Raw genomic sequence first — 19,404 nt, 5'->3', positions numbered from 1 at the left:
GGAATGGCGCCCAGCCCCGGGCCAATGAGAGTAGCGGAATTTCTTTCATTCAGTGCGGGGCCAGGCTCCTGCCCGGAAAGGGGCGGGGTGCCGCGCCGGGGGCGGGGCCGCCGCGCGCCGCGGAGAGGGCGGTGCCCGCCCCGCGGCCCGGCCAATCGGCGCCGCGCCCGGGGGGGGAGGGGAGAACCAGGCCTTTTTTCCCTCCGCGCGGGACCAATCCCGACTTTACAAGCTTGAACTTTTGCCACCCTCGGACGAGCGAGCGCGCCCGAGGAGGTACCCCGCCGCGCCGGCTCCAGGGGCAGGAGCGGCCTTAACCCTTCCCGCGCCGGGCGGCCCGCTGCTGCCGCCGCGCCCCCTAGCCGGTCCCGGACCCAGTGGGCCGGGACCCTGCCCCCAACCCATCCCCATTTCCTTGGTGAAACGTCGCAGGGGAGAGCAAGACCCCTACCCACATCCCTCTCGGTGGTGCAGAGAATCACTTGGGGAAAGGGGAGGAGGAAGCACCCGGCCCCGAGGGGGCCCGGGACTGCTGGCCTCCCGCCTAGCTCCGAGGGAGAGCCGTGGCGACCGTGAGGAGCCGGAGAGGAGACACTCCCCGCCCCTACCCCACCCTCTGCAACTCGCTACCTCGGGCAAGCCTGGAGCCCCCTTGCGCCAAGCGTCCCAGGTCCCTCATTTGGCCCAGCAGAGAGACCCCTGACTGCGGCCGGGGGTGTGGAGACCTTGTGCCATCAAGATCCCGCTACCGTAACAAATCGGCCGCCCCCTGCTCCCAAGAGACTCAGGCCAGGAAGGCACACACGCACACCCATTTTTATTAGCCTTCCCTGGGATGGGGGTTTGGCCCAACTCTAAAGTGCAATGTGTGTTTGTAAGTTTGTGCACAAGCCAGGGAGAGGCAAAGCGCCCCGTTTGCATCCAAGTCTCAGTGTGTCCACCGCGCCTTCGCGCCGCTCGCCCGTGGTTTGTGTAACTCGCGTGTGTGTGCGCGCGCGCGCGAGGGGGTGTGCTCGCTCGCATCCGTGCCCGCGGCGCAACGCGGGCTTGAAAGCGGGCCGTGGGCGCTGTCAGGCTCGGGGCGGGGGTGCCGGGGCGAGCGTGGGGCGGGAGCCCGAGCTCGGCCCGCCCCGGGAGCCGGCCCTTCGGAGCCTCGGGCCCTGCAATGGGACGTGTTCTCCTTTAAGAGTTAAGAAACTTGAAACCTTGTTTGCGCAACAATCAGCGCCGCGGAGCCGCCAAAGTGTCTAGACTGGCATATGATGGGAGGCAGCCAATGACTCCGCGGCGCTCCTCCGGGGGCCCTCAGTGTGCGTTTGAGGAGAACAAAAAAGAGAGAGAGCCGAGCGGGGGAGCGAGCGAGGGAGCCGAGCCGAGAGAAAGAGCCGCCGGGCGCTGCCTCGCCAGACCTCGCAGGGACCGCGGGGCCACCGGGAGGCACTTTTTGTGGAGGGGGGAGGGGGACGACCTCTGCAGCCGCGGCGCCCCGGGCGTCCGAGCGCAGCGTGGGGCGGGCTGCGACCTCTGCCTCGGTGGATTGCATTTTTAATTAAGGATTCCCAACAGCTCTTTGGGATTTTTACAGTTTCCACTCATGTGTTGACACCCGCGTTCAGGAGAAACTCGCTCCAAGTGCATCTAGCGCCTGGGACCTGAGACGGAGTTGGCTTTCCGTGCATGCAATTCCAGGATTTTGGTTTTGTTTGGGCTTTCTTTTTTTTTCTTTCCTCCCCCCCCCCCCCCTTCTTTTGCAGGGAGTAAGAAGGAAGCTGAAGGTATCAACAAGCCGGCCTTTCGGATCCTGCAGGAAAAGCCCATGTAGTTAAGCGTTTGGGTTTTAAAGGCAGGGCTGCCCGAACACATCTGGGGGGTTCGGCGGGAGCGCTTTGTGCTCATGGACCAGTCGCGCAACTTTTGAAGGCTCGCCGGCCCATGCGGGGTCTTTCTGGCGGAGGGCAGCCTGCAGTCCTCCTCCAGCGCCGGGGCTGGAGTTGCTGAGTAGCCCGGCCGCCGGGGTCCATGTAGCCGCTGGCCCGGCGCGGACTGCGGCTCGGCGCGCGCGTGTTCCCCGCCGTCCCGGCCCGGCGAGCTCCCTCATGTTGCAGCCCTGCGGCGCCCCTTCGACGACAGGCTGTGCGCGACCTGCACGGCGCCCGGCGGCGGAGCTTCATGTGGGGCTGCGGCCCGCGCAGCCGGCGCCTCGCTGACGGAACGGACCCCCGGTAACCGGAGACTGCCTCCCCCCCACCCCCGGCGCCAAAGGATATCGTATGTTCAGGTCCAAACGCTCGGGGCTGGTGCGGCGACTTTGGCGAAGTCGTGTGGTCCCCGACCGGGAGGAAGGAGGCGGCGGCGGCGGCGGCGGCGGCGGCGACGAGGATGGGAGCTTGGGCAGCCGAGCTGAGCCGGCCCCGCGGGCACGAGAAGGCGGAGGCTGCGGCCGCTCCGAAGTCCGCCCGGTAGCCCCGCGGCGGCCCCGGGACGCGGTGGGACAGCGAGGCGCCCAGGGCGCGGGGAGGCGCCGGCGCGCAGGGGGCCCCCCGAGGCCCATGTCGGAGCTGGGGGCCGGCGCTGGGGGCTCCCCGCTGGACGTGGCGGAGCCGGGAGGTCCGGGCTGGCTGCCCGAAAGTGACTGCGAGACTGTGACTTGCTGTCTCTTCTCGGAGCGGGACGCCGCGGGCGCGCCGCGGGACGCCGGCGACCCCCTGGCCGGGGCGGCCCTGGAGGCGGCGGGCGGCGGGCGGAGTCGCGAAGCCCGCTCGCGGCTGCTGCTGCTCGAGCAGGAACTCAAGACGGTCACGTACTCGCTGCTGAAGCGGCTCAAGGAGCGTTCGCTGGACACGCTGCTGGAGGCGGTGGAGTCCCGCGGCGGCGTGCCGGGCGGCTGCGTGCTGGTGCCGCGCGCCGACCTCCGCCTGGGCGGCCAGCCTGCGCCGCCGCAGCTGCTGCTCGGCCGCCTCTTCCGCTGGCCCGACCTGCAGCACGCCGTGGAGCTGAAGCCCCTGTGCGGCTGCCACAGCTTCGCCGCCGCCGCCGACGGCCCCACCGTGTGCTGCAACCCCTACCACTTCAGCCGGCTCTGCGGGCCAGGTGAGCGCGCGCGCCGGCCGGGAGCGTTGGGGGGGGGGTTCCCCTCCCCGCCCCCTTCCGCGGCCCTTCGGTCCGCGACGCCGCGGGCTGGGGGAGCTGGGGCTGCAACCCCGGGTGCCCCTGGTGCGTGGGAGCCCGCGGTGGAAGCGCCTCACCCTGGCGGGACGGCCGGGAAGTGGGTATCGGGGCACACGTGTCAAATGGCACCTTCTTCTTACGGCTCCGGCAGACTTAAAAGGCTGTGCATTGGAGTTTTCTCAGTGCAGCCTCAGGGACCTAACTTAACGCTGTAGCTTCATAGACAGTGAAAGAGAAGGGCAGGCCTGACGGAAGCCCAACACAGAGTCGTTCGCCCCCCTCCCGGTTTATCCCAGTCTATTTATACCTAACCTGATACTTTCCTATATCCAGGTGGATACAAGTTGTGAAATGGGGTGTAGAGATCATTCACGGCCAGAGTCACCGGTGTTCATAGATTGTCACACTTGTTCCTTTGTATACGCTGGAGCAAAGCTCCTCTCTCAAAGTGGAGACCACCTTCTTGCCTGACTGTTCCCAGCATCCCTTGGGTGTCAAATATCAGGGCCCGCCATGGTCATCATTGTCAATTCTATGTCCAGTTTTTCTAGAGGGTCCTGGAGGTGTCTGGAGGAGGAGGCGAGAAGGCCAGATATTTTATTTACCTCTGAGAACTGCCTCCCTTCTTTGTTCTCTCCCTGGGATTTCCCACACACACCCACCCCCAGCACTGCTTACCTGAGCAGGCTCTGGGTTCTGGAACAGAGGTGAGGACAGGTGGAGGCTTCTGGCAGGCCAGAAGCTTGCAGTTCCCCTGTTCTGACCTCTGCTCTGCAGGGCTTGCACATTTCGGCCTATAGCATCTTAGGGGTGTATGCATCTTAGGTGGCTTTGGGGGGCCTGTGGGGGTGAGACCTGCTGGAAGAATAAAGGCTCTTGGGCCTGGAAGGGCTCTGAGCTCCTCCAGTCTGTCCCCTCTGGAGAGTCTGCACCCAGCCTGGGGGCACATAGAGGGTCAGATCACAGATCTTCGGATACCTAGTGTGGAAGGGGAGGGTGGGCCCAGGATTTGTCCCAGATGTCTTGTTCGGTGCAGTGTAGTGCCTGGAGGGGAAAGGAATGTGCTTCAGTGGTGGTTCCTGAAGACAGCACTGATGGGGGGTAGGTGGGGAGAGGCAGCATTCATCTGGTTGCCCTGGTCCCCACATGGTCACTCCAGGCCTGATTCAAGGGCTTTGGGCAGTCCCTGACCTGTGACCTGTGGTAGGCTTTCTGTGTCCCTTGTTCCTCTTCCAGACAGCTTCTCCTGGAAGTGGCTTCCTCCCCTCTGCCACCCTGTCTCCTCCCTAACTCTGGGGCCCAGGTCCCCGTTTGTGGTTACCCTGTCCCTCATCATTTTTATTTAGTGGGAGATAATTGGTGGGGCTCACTGTGTGCTTTTTAGTAGGCTCTGGCAGGTATTTTCTCTCTTACCAGGTCAGTTTGCCAGTGACTATTTGTTGAGCACTTGCTCTGTGCCAGGCACCGTACTGGGTGCTAGAGTGGGGAAAGCGGAAATAGGAGTACGACCCATCCCCTTAAGAAACATAATCTGGGCAGGGAGATGGGGCAGAGATGGGGGAAGAAGGGCCAGGTCAGTGGGTCTGAACTATCAGAGCGCTGTGGGGTGTGCAGGTAACAGGATCCCCTCCAGGAGCTCCATAGCTCTGTTTGGAGACTACTTTGGAAGATGGGTTGGGGAGGTGGGCATGGAGGAGGACGGGAGGGCCAGCCGAGAGTCAAGGTGCCAGGCAAGCTCAGGTGTGTGAGCCGGAAGGGATGGCATGGAAATGTTGGAGCAACAGACAGGCCTCCTCCCCCCACCGTTTCTACACCTTGGATTAGAAGTCACCTTAGGGGGTGGTTTGAGCCCCACAGACTGCCAGGTACAGGTTGGGGGGCAGTTTTTCCCCTGCAGTGGAAGTTCTTCACCACAGACCTGGTCCTAGGCTCTCTAGTAAGGATAGTTTGACCTTGGGTGAATAACCTCTCCTCACAGTCTCCTTGTGAGTGGAATGGGGGTGGCTCTAGAACACTCTCCACATCTCATTCTAGACTGAGCATTGTTGGCACTTGACTCCCTTTCTCCCTTTCTCCTCCCAAAAGGAGGCACTGGTGCAGGGGCTGTGTCTCCTGCCTGTTTGCCAGCCCTCCCCCTCCTTCCCCCATTCAAGCCACCCTGGGGGCAGTTGGGGGGACCCATGGTCTGGGAAGAGTGTTCAGTAGGCGCCAGGTTGACCCTGTTGCCTCATCCCCTGCCTGGTGGCTTGGGCCGCTGGGACCGAGAACTGGGGAGCCCTTTGCTGCCCACCCCACCCCTGCTGCCTGGCCGCCAGCCTGGCTCCTGAAGCTGGGCGGGTGCATAGCTGGAGCTCAGCCGTGCGCATCCTGATAAGGAGACTGCTCCTTCCAGGGCTCTGGGGGAAGAGGGCTGGGGCACTGGGGCAGACAAGACAGACACACTCATGGATAGCAGGCACATAGCTGGAGAGTATACCGGAATACCCAGCAGGCCAACTGAGGGCACCAGTGCCCACCTGATCCCCACAGGGAGCCCAAGTGACAGGAGGCCCCTTTCTGGGCAGTGCTGACCCCTGCTGCTCAGGGCAAACCCTGCTCCCATCCATCAACTTGTTTGGGACATTGGGGCCAGTTCCCCTTCCCATGGGTAAAGTGAGGAGGTGGACAGAATCCCTAGGGTCTGATATGGGCGGATTCCAGGTGACACAAGCCTGCCTCCCCTGCCCTGCCCTCTCCCCCATGCTTGTCTCAGAAAGTGGGGGTCTTTCCTCTGTGCCCGGCCCTACCCTGCACCTTCGACCCCTTGGGAGTCAGACCCCAGCTCTCCTTCCCTCTTGTGTGTCTTTCTGTCCTGGGAAAAGCCAGTTCGCTGAGCTCGGTGCCTATGTGGACGGAAATGTGGAGAAATACTTTAATCACAGTTTAACCTGTGTTTATACAGCTCCTTTCTCCTGAAAGTATCCATTAACTTTGGAATAAATCTCCTGCTCTTTGCTTCACTACTTTTTTTTTTTTTTTCTGTAATTATATTCAGTAAATTACTATTATCCAAATTGCGCCAGGGAAAGAGACAGAGCGAGAGAGAACTTCTAAACGACTGGAGGAGGCCGCCTAGGAAAACACAGGGTTCCCAGGCCAGGACTATAGGAATTAGAATGGGCTAAAAAGTTTTCCTTTTATTTGGCCTGGCATTATCCCTTTGAAATGAGATCAATTTCAAGTTGGGCTTCCAAGCCCCTGCCCCGCCCCTCTGGCGGCCCCTCGGCCCGCCCGCCCTGCTCCTCGGAGCTCCTCCTTGGAGGTGAGGAAGGGGTGATAATGTGCAGTTTGCCTCTTGCTGGCGCCAGCCGGCCGCGCTGTTTATCTGGCTGCCGGGGGAATCTGGGCAATTAGGCTCAGCCGGCCTTAAAGCGCCAGGAGCTCCTTTTCTGAGGCTCCCGTCCCGGGCTTGAGGTTGAGCCTTCAGGTTCTGGGGGTGGAGGGGAGGGCACTCGGGAGGCCCCCTCCCCACCCACAGCCACCCCCTGCGGAAGGTGGCAACCGGGAGGCCCAGGGAGGCAAGTGGATCCTTTCCTAAGGGAGATGATGGGCTCAAAGGGGGGGTGGGGGTGGAAGGCATTATCCCAAACTGAAACCTTACCAGGCACTGGGAGAGGCTGGGAGCTCTTCTGGCTTTAGAATTAGGGTCCAGATCCCGAAAGGCTAAGTATCACCCCCCTCCACCCACTAGGGGGCTAACCAGAGGCACGTTTGGGCCGAGCTGAGCTGAGCACTAACCTTCTGGTACACTTGGCCCCTGGCTGACTGCTCTTACTTCTGAAGGAAGTTGGAGGAGATTCCTGAAGTTGATGCCTGAGGCTGGATGTCTGAGGGGGCTGGAGTGTCTGATGTCTGTCTGTCTGTCTGTCTCTCTCATGCCCATTGCTTTCAGAGGAGCCTGCAGGGCTCTGGGGGAGGCTCTCCCCTTCAAGTTTAGAGCATCTAAGTTTATTACCGAAAAATCAACACAACTTTGGCACTCACTCATCAGGTAGCTTCTCGGAGGGGAGCGGAGAGAGGGCCTGGAGGCAGCCCACACTTACTCTTCTGTCCTTTTGTCTCGCATACTGAGTAGGCCACCTGAGTTAATGACCTAGGGCTCCACTCTCCCAGATCCGTGGGGCCTGGAAGTGTGGGAGTGAAGCAGAGGGGCCGGTTAAAAGTTACCCAGTACTGTTCATAGCAGCATTATTCCTAAAAGTCAGAAAACAGAAAGAGCCCTAATGTCTATTAGCTGATGAATGGGTAACCAAATGTGGTATATCCATCCAACGGAGTATCATTCGGCCATAAAGAAGAATGCAGCTATTGAACGGATGAGCCTTAAAAGCATTATGCTGGGTGAAAGAAGCCCCCCACAAAGAGCCTCCTACTATGTGAGTCTGTGTGAAATGTCCAGAATAGGCAAACCCACGGGGACTGAGAGTAGATTTGTGGTTGCCCACGGGTTGAGGGCATAGGGACCGACAGCCAACGGGACAGGGCTTCTTTGGGGTGATGAAAATGTCCAGTAATTGTATTGTGGTGGTGGTCTCACAACTCTGAATATACTAAAAAGCACTGAATTCAACACTTTCAAAGAGTGAATCTTAGGGTAGGTGAGCAGAAGAACTCAGGTGTTCAAAAAAGGTAACTGGGTGTTGGTTCCCGCCTGGCCTGGCCCTTTGTTGAGCTGAAGTAAAATAACATCTTGTGCCTTCCTCTGTGGCCTACCTGGCCAGACCTCGGGTGCCCCATCCGTTGAAAGCAGCAGTTGACCTGGGTGACCGCCTGACATTATAAATCCCCGTGTCTCGTGGTGGAGTCTGTGGGCCTTCATACTTTTGAACTTGCCCAGGATGGAATGTAGCGTTCAGCTTCCAGCCTCTAAAGTTGTTAAACAGTTCTGTGCGAACCGTTCTGCTGGAGCACGTGGGGGCCTGGTCAGGTCCCTCCCCAAAGCTTTGCAGTGCTTCCCTCGCTGGTGAGATGGACTTTCCAAGTTTGTAGATGCGCTTTGTGCCTCATTCACATCAGGACACACCCAGCCTGCGTGTGGCCATGGGTGGCGGCTGTCTCAGGCAGCTCCTTCAAGAGGGGACTTCAGTAGCCCTTCTCCCCTGTATTTTCAGCTTTGGGCTCCAGGTAAGCAGCCCCTGGGTGAAATCCTGGGGTCGATTACAGTGGCTTGACTCCAGCCTCCACAGCCCATTGCTGGCAGGTTTCACTTTCGGGGGACAGATCTGGGAGGGCAGCTGTCCGGAGCACCCCCCCCACCTCCCCACCATGTGTGGCCTGAGCCTTAGCAGATCAGATTTTTGCAAAAGGAGCCCTGACCCAGGAATTGCAGGTCTTCTGCTAAGTGAGTGGGGTGGTGGGAAGGGCATGAGGCTGGGGATCAGGAGACCTGGCTTCTGGTCCTGACTTTGGCTCTACGACCATTTCAGCGTGTGGCACTGAGGGAGCTGCTCCCACTGTCCAGACCTCAGTGGTCACTGTACAGTGGGAGCGCCAGCCTCAACTGTCTTTCTTGGTTAAGCTCTAGCCCCGCTTGCGTACTGCTTCGTGTCCTGAAGCAAGGCTGGTCCTCGCTGAGTCTGGTCTCCAGCCCCTCAAAGGCCTGCGCCAGTGGGTGTGACGTGGGTCCTACTGAAGGCAGATAGTTCCCTTCCTCGAGTCTGGCTTGGCATCTCCTTGGGATCACCCCTTTGGCCTTCTAGGTCCTCTTTCTCCACACCTTTGTCTACACGGCCCGAACTTTGCCATTATCCTCGTCACCGTCATGAGGATAATGACTTTAGATGTTTACTGAGCTCTTTCTGTGCCCGTGACGCGCTGGACCTCGCTGGGGTGAGGCGGTGTGATACAGGGTGCCTCTTGTTGCTGCCTGTGTCATTGGGATGTAGAGCCAAGTCGGGCCCGGGCCCAAATTCCAGTTCCATCATGATTGGCTGGGAGACACTGGGCAAGTCAGTCTTCACATCTGTAAAATGGGAATAATAATGGCCATTGTATTTACTTTGGAGAAAGGACAAAATAAGAATAGGTACCCATGAGCATGATTAACCACTCTGTACCTAAGACCCAGAAGAATGAAAGACAATAAACGAAATAGAAAATGCCCTGCATGGAGGAAGAAACAGGGTACGCATTCAGCGCATGTTTGCTTCTGTCCCCAGTGGCTATTCTGTGATTCACTTTTCCTTCTCTCAAACTCCTGTCCACAAAAGATTCCCTGTTTCTAGACCTCAGAGCCCTCACTTTGTTGAAGTAATTTCAGGCTGGAAATGCTGGGGTGGGGAAGAAGTCAAGCTGCATCGGGTGTACAGAGCAAAAAACAAATGCTCCTACAGCTAATTGTGCCTTATTATCATTGCGAAAAACACTTATTACCCCTTGTGTCATTACTGATACCTGCCTAATAATAGTTATTACCACTTTACTACCACCGAGAGTTTGTTTTAGTTTGCGATTTGATGGTGTTTAGTTTCATTTAGGGAAAATGAAGGGTCATTTCATTCATGCAAATTGTTACTTAGTTTAGCAAATTGTTACTTCCCCCTAAAGCAAGAGGCTAAGGAATTCTTCTGAAGACAAAATATATGTTTTCAAGGAGGAGTATTTTGGGCAAATGAAAGGAAACCCAAAGAAAAATACCGTAGACGATAAGGAATCACAGAGGGTCTGAGATGGGAGGCCACAGAGAACTTGTGGGCCACCCCTTCTCTTTACAAAGGGGGAGACTGAGGCTGAGAGCTAGCTGGAAGTGACTGGCTTAAGGTCTCTCATCTAGGTAGCTGGGCTGACTTCCTGGGATCTAGCCAATCTTACCTTCCACCCTGCCCCCAAGAATGTCAGTTGTAATGCAGCTGATCTGGAAGGAGCTTCTGTGTCTCTCATGCTCGGTGCTGATTAGAGTTGCCAAATTTAGCAAATAAAACTAAAGAATGCCTAGTTGAATTTGAGTTTCTGACAGACAGCACGTAATTTTTTAGTGTAAGTATGTCCCAAATCTTGTAAGGGATATACTTATGCTAAAAATTACACCACGTATGTCCAAACTTCAAATTTAACAGAGCTTCCTGTGTTTTATCAGGGAACCGTAGCTCTGACTTGTTACAGTAACAGTTACTGTTTGTGCATGTATTTTTCCAGGATACCAAGAACTGTTTGACATAGTCTTCTTTTGCCCTCCTGGCACACCTGGAAGGTCTTTGTGATTATTGTCCCTGTTTTAGAGCTGAGGAAACAAGTTCAGAGAGGTGAAGCAACTTGCCTGAGGTCACACGGCCAAAGGTGGCACAGGAGGGATTGAGTCCGGGTCTGTATGCCAAGCCTGTGGCCTCACCTGTTGGGCAGCAGAGGTGGTGGGAAAAGAGGAGAGTTTCCTGGGGGCTGGATTTATTATTTGAGGAAACCAATGATCAAAAGCAGGTCCACCCCCCCAGGTGTGAACTCCCCCCCCCACCCCAGCAGTGACATGTTGTCTCCTGTCTTTCAGAATCACCACCGCCCCCCTATTCTCGGCTGTCTCCTCACGACGAGTACAAGCCACTGGGTAAGTGTGTCCTCCTTCCCACCGGCTCCCTTTCAGTCCAGGGCCCAGCCTCAGTGCTCAGGGGTGTGGAGGGGAGGGGGGAAAGCAGGCCTGGTTGCCTTTGAGATGGGGCGAAGTTTTACAAACACACCTCCAGTCGGGCCAAAGCAGACCCAGGCTCTGCAGCCGGCTATTTACATCTTGAAATTCCTCGGCTCATCATTAACCTCTCTGTGACCTTTAAACATGGGCCTGTGGGAGATGAATGGGTTTTGACTTAAGCACCTCATTGGAGATGGGTTTGGTATTTCCCTCTTTTCCTCTCTCCCTCCCCCAGCCCTTGGTTGTTCTCCTTTGACTTGTGTTAATTAGCACTATGACAGATAGGTAGAGCATATGAAGTCCCCTTTGAGAGGGGTGGTGTTTTTCCCCCCATTTTAAGCCAGGAAGTTCACCTGGGCAGAAACAACCGTCGGACTGTGCAGAAAATCCGTGTATTGGTGCAGAAAGCCCCTGGCGTGGTCCGACCCCGGGGTGTGCTCCGTGGAGGTGGCAATGTCATTGTAGGCAGGTCCCACTCAGAGTCAGAAGTGTTCTCTGGAAACCCTTGGGGCTAGATGAGCAGCTCGTATTCTGGAGTAGCTGCATGTGGTTTTACAAGTAGCGGTGGCTTGTTTTCTGGCCCTGCTGGGTCCCCCAGAGGAGGATACCAGGGATGGGGTGAGTTCGTTTGGCTTTACTAAGTACCAAGAGAGAAACTTTGCGACCCAGGCAGTTCCCGTGGGAGTCAAGCTTCCAAAGTCCGATAGCACAGCAGTGATGCTCACACATTCCACCAAGTGACCACAAGAAGTGGGTTTTGTTTTGTTTTTGGTAAAGGCCTCTTCCCAGTAGCCTGTGTCAGCATCATCTGGGAGGTCACTTCTAAGTGTCACAGACTCTCAGGCATCCAGGCCAGTTTTCTTTCCAGGCCGCCCCCCACCCCCACCCCGCCTGGTGCAGTCAGAAATGCCCACCGGGTCCCTTCAGGAGTTTGACCTCTTCAGCCTAGGAGGACAGAGCCTGTCCCATGACGGTGTGTGAGTCAGTGGTTTAATGATGGCAACTTCCTCATTGTTTTTCCCCACGGATGGTCATCCCGTGCATGGAGGAGCTTTATTTAGTTTTCTGGGGGAACCGAAGAGGTCATCTGGTGGGACCCTGTCACTTCATAGATGAGGAATCTGGCTGAGGGCTGGAGCAGGCCCTGCAGCTAATGAGCAGCAGGGCTGAGGCAGAAACCCCATTCAGCTCGGCGGTTCCCCATCCCTCCCTCACAGGCCTGTCTCAGCATTTCCCAAGTCAACATAATTGCACTGGTCGCTTAGAAGATCTGTAGATCCATTAGAGGGGGGGAAAACCCTCAAAGGTTCTTAGTAAATGTAGCCCCTCAGTTCGAATGTCGAGGATCATTGCCCCGAGGAATTGCAGGTCAGCCTGTGATAAAGCAGCAAAAATCAGGACACCGCCTGGCCCTGCAGAATGACCATTTGGAAATCAACAGGTGTCCCGGTTATTTTACAAATGGGACAACTGAGGCCCGGAAAAGAGGAAATGACATTTGCTGGTGGTCACATAGCTCAGGAATCTGTAGACTATGGCCTGCCATCTGTTTTTTGTATGTTTCGTGAGCTAAGGATGTTTTGTACTTTTCTTGATGGTTAAAAAAAAAAAAAAACATCGAAAGAGTAATATTTCCCGACATGTGAAAATTACATGAAATTCAAAGTTTAGCATCCGTGAAAAAAAATCCCGCTGGAATATCACCGTGTTTGCCTGTTTCCATGTTGTCTGTAGCTGCTTCTATGCTATAGTGACACAGTTGAGTAGCTGTAACAGAGATCGTGTGGCTCGTAAGGCTTGAAAATGCTATTCGCTCTGGGGCCTTTTGCAGAAGAAGTTGGTGAGCCCTGACTTTTATGACTGATGGTGGAGGTTGGACTCAAACCTGGGGCTCCAGCTTCAAAGCAGGGTCCCTCTCTGGGGCTCGAGCAGTGATCAAGGTTGGGAGTGTTCTTTTTCTCCATCAGCCACTGCAGGGTATCAGATGTCAGGGCCTCTCTAGAAGCAATAAATGGGAGGGTTTGGAAGGATGCAGGATAGGGACTTACTAGCTGTGAAAGGTGGGAACCGTTCCCATGCCTGGGACCCTCACAGAGCTGCCCACGTTGGCTCTACAGCGGCTCCCGCAAGGAATAGGGTCCAGCCTGCGATGTTGCACTTTGGGAACATTAGATCCGAAAAGCAAAACGCTTTTAAGAAGTTCCCACTTGGGCATTGGGGTTATTATTTTTGTTTCCAAGAGATTTTCCATGTGTCCGTAGTTTCCTCCTAACACATTTTAGCAGCAGATAACTTTTTCGTGTCCTGATAAATAGTCCGGGCTATTTTTTGTATTATTTTCTTTTCCTTGCATTGTTGCTTTTTCATAAACAAAAAGTCAGTTCACTTCTAAGCCTCTGTGATCACATGAGACCAAAAAGCAAAATAAAACCCAGAACACCCAGTCAGCATCTGGCAATTGGGAAACAACAACAAAAAAACCCCAAACCACCCCCCCTCCCTAGAATTGGTTAATGTTTCATCTTCCCGTTCCCCAAACCATGTGGTAAAAGGGAAAAAAAAATCCTACAGGATCGAATGGAATTCTAGCTAGCCAGGGCCTTGGCTAACGGTTTTGGTCCCAGGAATCCCCAGGTTGGTCAGGTGGGACCCACTGAGCCAGACCTGGGTTGAGCTGGGTAAGAAGGTGATGAGCTGTCAACCTCATAGAACGTACCTTTTGACGCCTTCACATGGACAACGCCCCATAGCTGGTCGCAGAGGAAAAAATTTGCCAGTCTGCCTGCCCCCAAAAGGCATCGGCTTGTCAAGGTGGTAGCTTAGTGTCCAAGAGAAAACGTGCCAAAGATTTTCCTTTCCTCGTCTCACCGCACTGCAGACAGGGAAAAACAAATAATGCATGCCATACGAAGTACTTAAAACTACTTAAAAAAAAAAAAAAAAAAAAGAATGCCTTAAAAAAACCAGTCCAGGCATTGAAAGTTGCTCCGTGAGCAGGTTTGGATGTTAAAGAGTGGAGGAGGGAAGAGCGAGAAAAAAAGTTAATCTGGGAGCAAATGCTTGAGCCCTTAATTAGAGGGGTGTAAGCGGGACAGAGTGAGGATGGCTGGTAACTTGTTAAAACAGAGCTTCCCGAGCTCCAGCGGGAGGAAGGAAGGAAGCAAGGAAGGAAGGAAGCAAGAAGGAACAACTTTAAGAATTTTAATGGTTGTAATTAAGCACAGCAACTATGAATTGTTTAGGGGCTTAATTTAACCTTACCCACAGAGGCTCCAAGTTGCTACTTGCTCAGTCCCCTGAACTTGGGTTATTTCTGTGGTCAGGGCAGTTGAAACTTTTTCAGGTGTGAGGGCTGCAGCAGTCAGCATTTTCCAGGGAAGTTCCAGGGCCGGCTGGCCTGGTCTCGCGTGATCGCGGGACGAAGTTACAGAGTGGCATCAGGAAGCTGAGAGGGACACGTCGCCCTTTGCAAGCACTTGCGTGTGCACATGCACACGTACACACACAGATGCGTGAGAAGAAAAGAGAGGAGCGCCCCGTAGCCAACTAAGTTGTCTTTTTGTTTCTTCCGTAGATCTATCTGATTCCACATTGTCTTACACTGAAACGGAGGCCACCAACTCCCTCATCACCGCCCCGGGTGAATTCTCAGGTTGGCATTTCTGTCCTTGCACGTTGCTGTTGTGTTGAACTTCACAGAAAGGGGACAGGTTGGGGGCGGGGCTTGATGGAGGCCTTTTTGATTTCCTTCCTCCTTTTCTTTTCCCCTTTCCTCCCACCTCTTGGATAGGAAGACTGTCCCTGTCTTTATCCTTGGCGTCCTTGGGGTTAACGACAATCTGTACGAATGAGCTCTAAAGACGGTCACTTTGAAAGTGCCTGTTGGTCCACATGTTCATCAGTGGACTCCACCTTGTCTCATGGAAACAGGGAAAGCCTAGCACAACCCTCTATCCCTCATTTTAGCAGGGGAACCTCTTTTCTCAGCTGCCAAGAGGCCCCAGAGTGGATGTGTTTGTATATATTTATCTTTGTGGGTTTCTCCTCCTGTCCACACCTCTGGGGAAGGACAGACGTGGAGGGTCAGAAGAGTGGAGGTCGTGTGGGTAGAACAAGCTTGGACAGAGGGTCTGGCAAATGAGGAGTTTGCCAAAGGTTGGTAGCTTCCATGTCTCTCCCTGAGCAGTGGATGCTGGGCTAGGAAGCAGAGAGAACCCCAGTTTGGAGTCTCCCAATCCCCTGCAATTAAGAGTTGGCCACAGGGAGCCTCACATTCCTGGGCCTACCTAAACCAACCCTTCCTTAGGAGATCAGAGGTTGGTGGTGCACCGGGGGCATCGAGGGCCAGGAGGGACTCTGGTCCTGAGGTCTGTGGGACCCTTTGAGAACATGATGGATGGGTGTGCCGTGAAGACAGCTGGGGCTTGTGGCCTGGATCTGTGCTGTGTGGTGTGACAGCCACTCAGGCTGGAGCTGCCTCCCGAGTGGGCATGGCTGGGTCTCCACATGAAGGCCTCTGTCTGTCTGCATCTTCCCTTCCCCTGCCCCACGCCCATGTCATGATAGCAATAGCCGCGACCATAGCTGTTTAGTGTTTCCTCTGCACGGGCCCCTTTTTCATGCATCAGCTCAGAACAGCAGTAAAGGACTCGCTCAGGGTCACATAGTAGCAGAACCACTCGCCACTGTGCTTATAACCACTGCTCTGTCCCCCCTTTCCTGCAAGGGCTGACTGTATCCCCAATGCCTCCATTCCTTCACGTGAAGATCTGTCTTTCTTGCCACCCCCTCCCCATGACTCTAAGGGTGACACGATGCTGGCTGTGCATGGCTGCCTGGCCTTTTCCCGTGTCTGAGCCCCTCTTCATTCATTCCGTATTCCATCACAACCATGGAGGTCGCAAGAGTATGTCTGTTTCAAAGATAGGAAAACTAGAAGCTGAAGCAAGAAGTGACTTGCCCCGGGGTCACATAGTGGGGCTTAGCTGGTACTGAGGTCCAGGGCTTCGGGGTCCTCCCTGCCTTCTGGTCTCTGGTGGCCCCCTCTAATCGGGGGTTTCCTCTGTGCCTTTTGGCCCCTCCTTGGTTGCAGTGTTTTTCCCTGAAAGACCTTACCGGACGAATGTAAGAAGTTAATATTTCACTCCATTCTTTTTTCTCCTTTGCCTATGTAGAAGGAAGCCACATATAATTTTGAAGCAAGAGGCTTAACGGTATTTCTGAATGCATGATTCTGTGCCTTTGCCAGCCCTCAGGATGTGTTTAATTTAGGTGATTGCATTGGGGTAGGTTGGATGGATGGGTAATTTTTCGACATCCCCCCCAACCCCCATCCCCCCAGTTAATGGTGGAAATTCTCATTTGCGGGGGTGCTGCAGAGTTCTGCAGTACGTTTGCAGATATAGTCTCTCTTTTTAAAAAAAAAATTTTAATGTTTATTTAGTTTTGAGAGAGAGAGAGAGAGAAAAAAAATGAATGAGTGGGGGAGGGGCAGAGAGCGAGGGAGACATAGAATCCGAAGCAGGCTCCAGGCTCTGAGCTGTCAGCACAGAGCCCGATGCGGGACTTAAGCCCATGAGCCGTGAGGTCATGACCTGAGCTGAAGTCGGAAGCTCAACCTACTGAGCCACCCAGGCGCCCCAGTCTCTTTTGATCTCTATCATCCCGGTGCTGATCTGGTGTGTGGCTCAGGCAGGAGGGAGCAGACCCCAGAGCACTTAGGGAAACCAGGAGAGAGCGCCCTCTAGAGGGACGTCTCTGGGAACCCTGGGGTCGATAGGTTTGGCTGCCTCTAGGGCCCAGGGGCCCTGTGTTTGGGATTACTGCCCAGTCATCCCAGAGCGGTGTGTGGTAATGGCCAGTGAGGAGGCCCCTGCTGTTCTTAACTGTGGACGAGGACTACTTGGTTCTCATGAGAAAATCGGGGGGGAGGGGCATCCAGTGACTTGGAATTCTGAAGGGCTAGGGGAGCTGGGGAGGAAGTTTGGGATTGGCACTGAGGGGATCAAATGGGATCTGGCGGGCTTTGGTCTGAGATCTGGGTTGTCTCAGTAGGCAAGTGGAACCTTCCCCACGTGGTCACCCAGGCCCCTTCCAGGGACTTAATGCATCTCCTCCCACACCGGGGGCTCCCTGTTCAGCTTTTCCAGCTTACTCGTGCTCTGGGAATCTGAGGACCAACGGGCAGTACGTTGGCACTGCCCCTGCCTCCTGGGAGCTCATAGGCTTGGGGCTGGAGTAGCTGTCACACTGGAGGACAGGCTCCGGGAGGGAGGCCCCGCAGGGTGAGGAGAAGGCCCAGAGGGGTGACAGGTCTCAGTGGATGAAGGTAGGAGTCGTCCATCTGGCTAGGATGTAATGCAGGGTTGTGCCTGGCAGGGTGGGAAGTGAGGTCAGAAAGATGATGGGCAGAATGTGTTGGGCCAGGCCAGGGTGTTTGATGGTCAAGGACAGATAATCATGCTGCCGCTGTTGTTGTCAACAGTTGACAGTTCTTGGCACTCACTACTGAGCACTTTGCGAAGAGCTGGTCATTCTCCATCTCGTTGACTCCTTACCATGAGCCAGTGAGACAGATGTGATTCCCCCTGTTTTATGGGTGAGGAAACTGAGGCTCATTGCTTGGGCAGGCTGCCCAAATTCCTGAATTGTGAGTGGCAGGCTTGGACTGGGACTGCCCAGCCCTCCAGCCCCGAGGGTCCTGCCTGGCATTCCGCAGCTATCATTCCCATCCCCTTCCCTGAGGCACACCCTGGTGGGGCCTGGGGACAGGGTAGAGCCTTGGGACAGTCCATCCCTGTTTAAGAACTGAGGATGGGGGTGCGGGGCTGGCGAGAGGTGTAGGGCTTTGTGCTTATCCTTGTCATCACTGGGCAAACCCTGCAGACCACCCAGAGGCCACACCGGCCAGCCGCCTCAGCCCCCTCTGCCTCCCGGAGTCCTGAGGGGCAGCTGTTCCTGAGAGCCTGGCCCCTTTCTCGAGCAGGGTCTGCAGCCCTGCTTGTCGGCCTTGTTCAGTGTCAATCCCAGCGCCTGGCTTGGAGCGTTCTATTTTGATCCAGCTCCAAGGTCTCGGCTTCACTTTCCTGTTCTGTGGTTGAGGCCACTTTAGGGGGATGGTGGGCATTTTGAGGCACAGTCATAGCCGGGGCAGGCGAGGGCATGTGGGTGGCCGGGCGGGGGCGCGGGCAGCAGGACAGGAGGCTGTCTTGTGTCAGCTCTCTGCTGAGTGGTTGACAGGACACCCTCATCTGATCTGTTTATCAGCTCCACATTTAGATGCATGATCCCTGCTACACAGATGAGAACCCTGAAGCTCAGGAGGGACAGTGACTCCACCAAGATTACTCAGTGAGGGGCAGAATGCACAGCTTCCACTAGATCTAAAGACCCTGACACCCAGAGTCTTGACAACCTAGGAGTTCCTTTTGGGGTGCCTTCAAAAGCTTGATGCTCTGGATTCCTTCCCTAACTCAGGGCCTGGGACGCTGTCCCCTGACTATCTAAAGCCCCCTCAGGCCATCCTTTTCCCCTCCATGACACCTCTACCTTTCTCCCATTCCCTTGATTTCAGTTTAGTTTAGGGAGCAAAACAAGATTAGCTAGTTAAATTCACACTAAAGTGTGAGTGGCTGGTAGGCAACCCTTCTTGGCAACTTGAAAGTAGAATATGCTATAATTCAAAGAATTGTAGGATGAAGGGCCACATAGGCATGGTCATTCTGAGGAGGGATGAGTGAGGAGGGCAGGATTCTCTTAGCTCTTGGCTGCCCTAGGCTAGAAGAACAGAAAGAGCATACATAACACAAGGAGCATTATGCCCTGGGTGGGAAAGAGCAGCCAGACCAGGCTCCGTGCTGGGTGCGGAGTGAGCTTTGGGCCAAACGTTTAATGAGGGCCTGAAGTGCTGTGTTGCTTTAGAAGCCAGGCCTGCCCCATTCCAATGCTGTGGTGCTGGGGGGTGCAGCCCTGGGCCAGCTTCAGGAACCAGTGACTCCCCTCTGGTAGCCTATTCTAGTGCCTATCAGATAGCTATTCAAGTGCCTTTAGTAAGTACCTATGGTATACAAGGTGTGGTATAAGCTGCCAGTCACAGGGCTGTCCCATTTCCCGACTTTGGATGTGTGTACGGTCAGTCCTCAGAGCATGCTGTTTCTTTAGAGCTGTGCCGGTGAGGGCGAGCCCCTCACTTTAAAGAGGGAAAAGCCCAGGGAAGGAAGGGAGCTACACAGGACCACGTGGTGGGGGGGGGGGGGGGGCGGGATGGGAGCTCAGCTGCATGTATCTTTCCTCCATCAACCAGACTGTAAGCTTCTCGAGGGCACAATTCATTCTCTAGGATTCTTGCATTCTGTAGATTGACAGAGTTTGGGAACAGAGGCTCAGAGAGGTTAGGAGAGTGGCTGAGGGCCACACAGCGAGCATAAGCAAGTAGAGCCAGGTTACAACCTAGGGGGGTCCATGCTGCCCAAACACCTGCCTCCTTTCCTCTCAGTGGTCTCTGAAGAGGTACCCTCTGGGGTTGGCGCTGTCTGATGTTCATCATCGGTGGCTCCGGAAGCTGGGAGAGGAGCATGTTG

The 19,404-nt window shown here is 55.3% G+C and overlaps 1 protein-coding gene across 1 annotated transcript in view; it reads left to right on the top strand.

Annotated features, from left to right (window-relative positions):
* Window positions 1–1,019: 1,019 nt before the first annotated feature.
* The window catches only part of SMAD6 (SMAD family member 6), a 75,474-nt gene continuing 57,089 nt past the window's right edge, over window positions 1,020–19,404 (top strand). Inside the window, exons 1-3 of the mRNA XM_042941645.1 lie at window positions 1,020–3,090; window positions 10,688–10,744; window positions 14,400–14,477. Of these exons, the coding sequence (XP_042797579.1) occupies window positions 2,271–3,090; window positions 10,688–10,744; window positions 14,400–14,477 (955 nt within the window). The 5' untranslated portion in view covers window positions 1,020–2,270. The remainder of the gene's footprint in view (window positions 3,091–10,687; window positions 10,745–14,399; window positions 14,478–19,404) is intronic.

This window comes from Panthera leo, chromosome B3 (genome assembly GCF_018350215.1).
Source record: "Panthera leo isolate Ple1 chromosome B3, P.leo_Ple1_pat1.1, whole genome shotgun sequence".
NCBI classification, from domain to species: domain Eukaryota; kingdom Metazoa; phylum Chordata; class Mammalia; order Carnivora; family Felidae; genus Panthera; species Panthera leo.
This window is presented reverse-complemented; position numbering and strand designations above follow the sequence as displayed.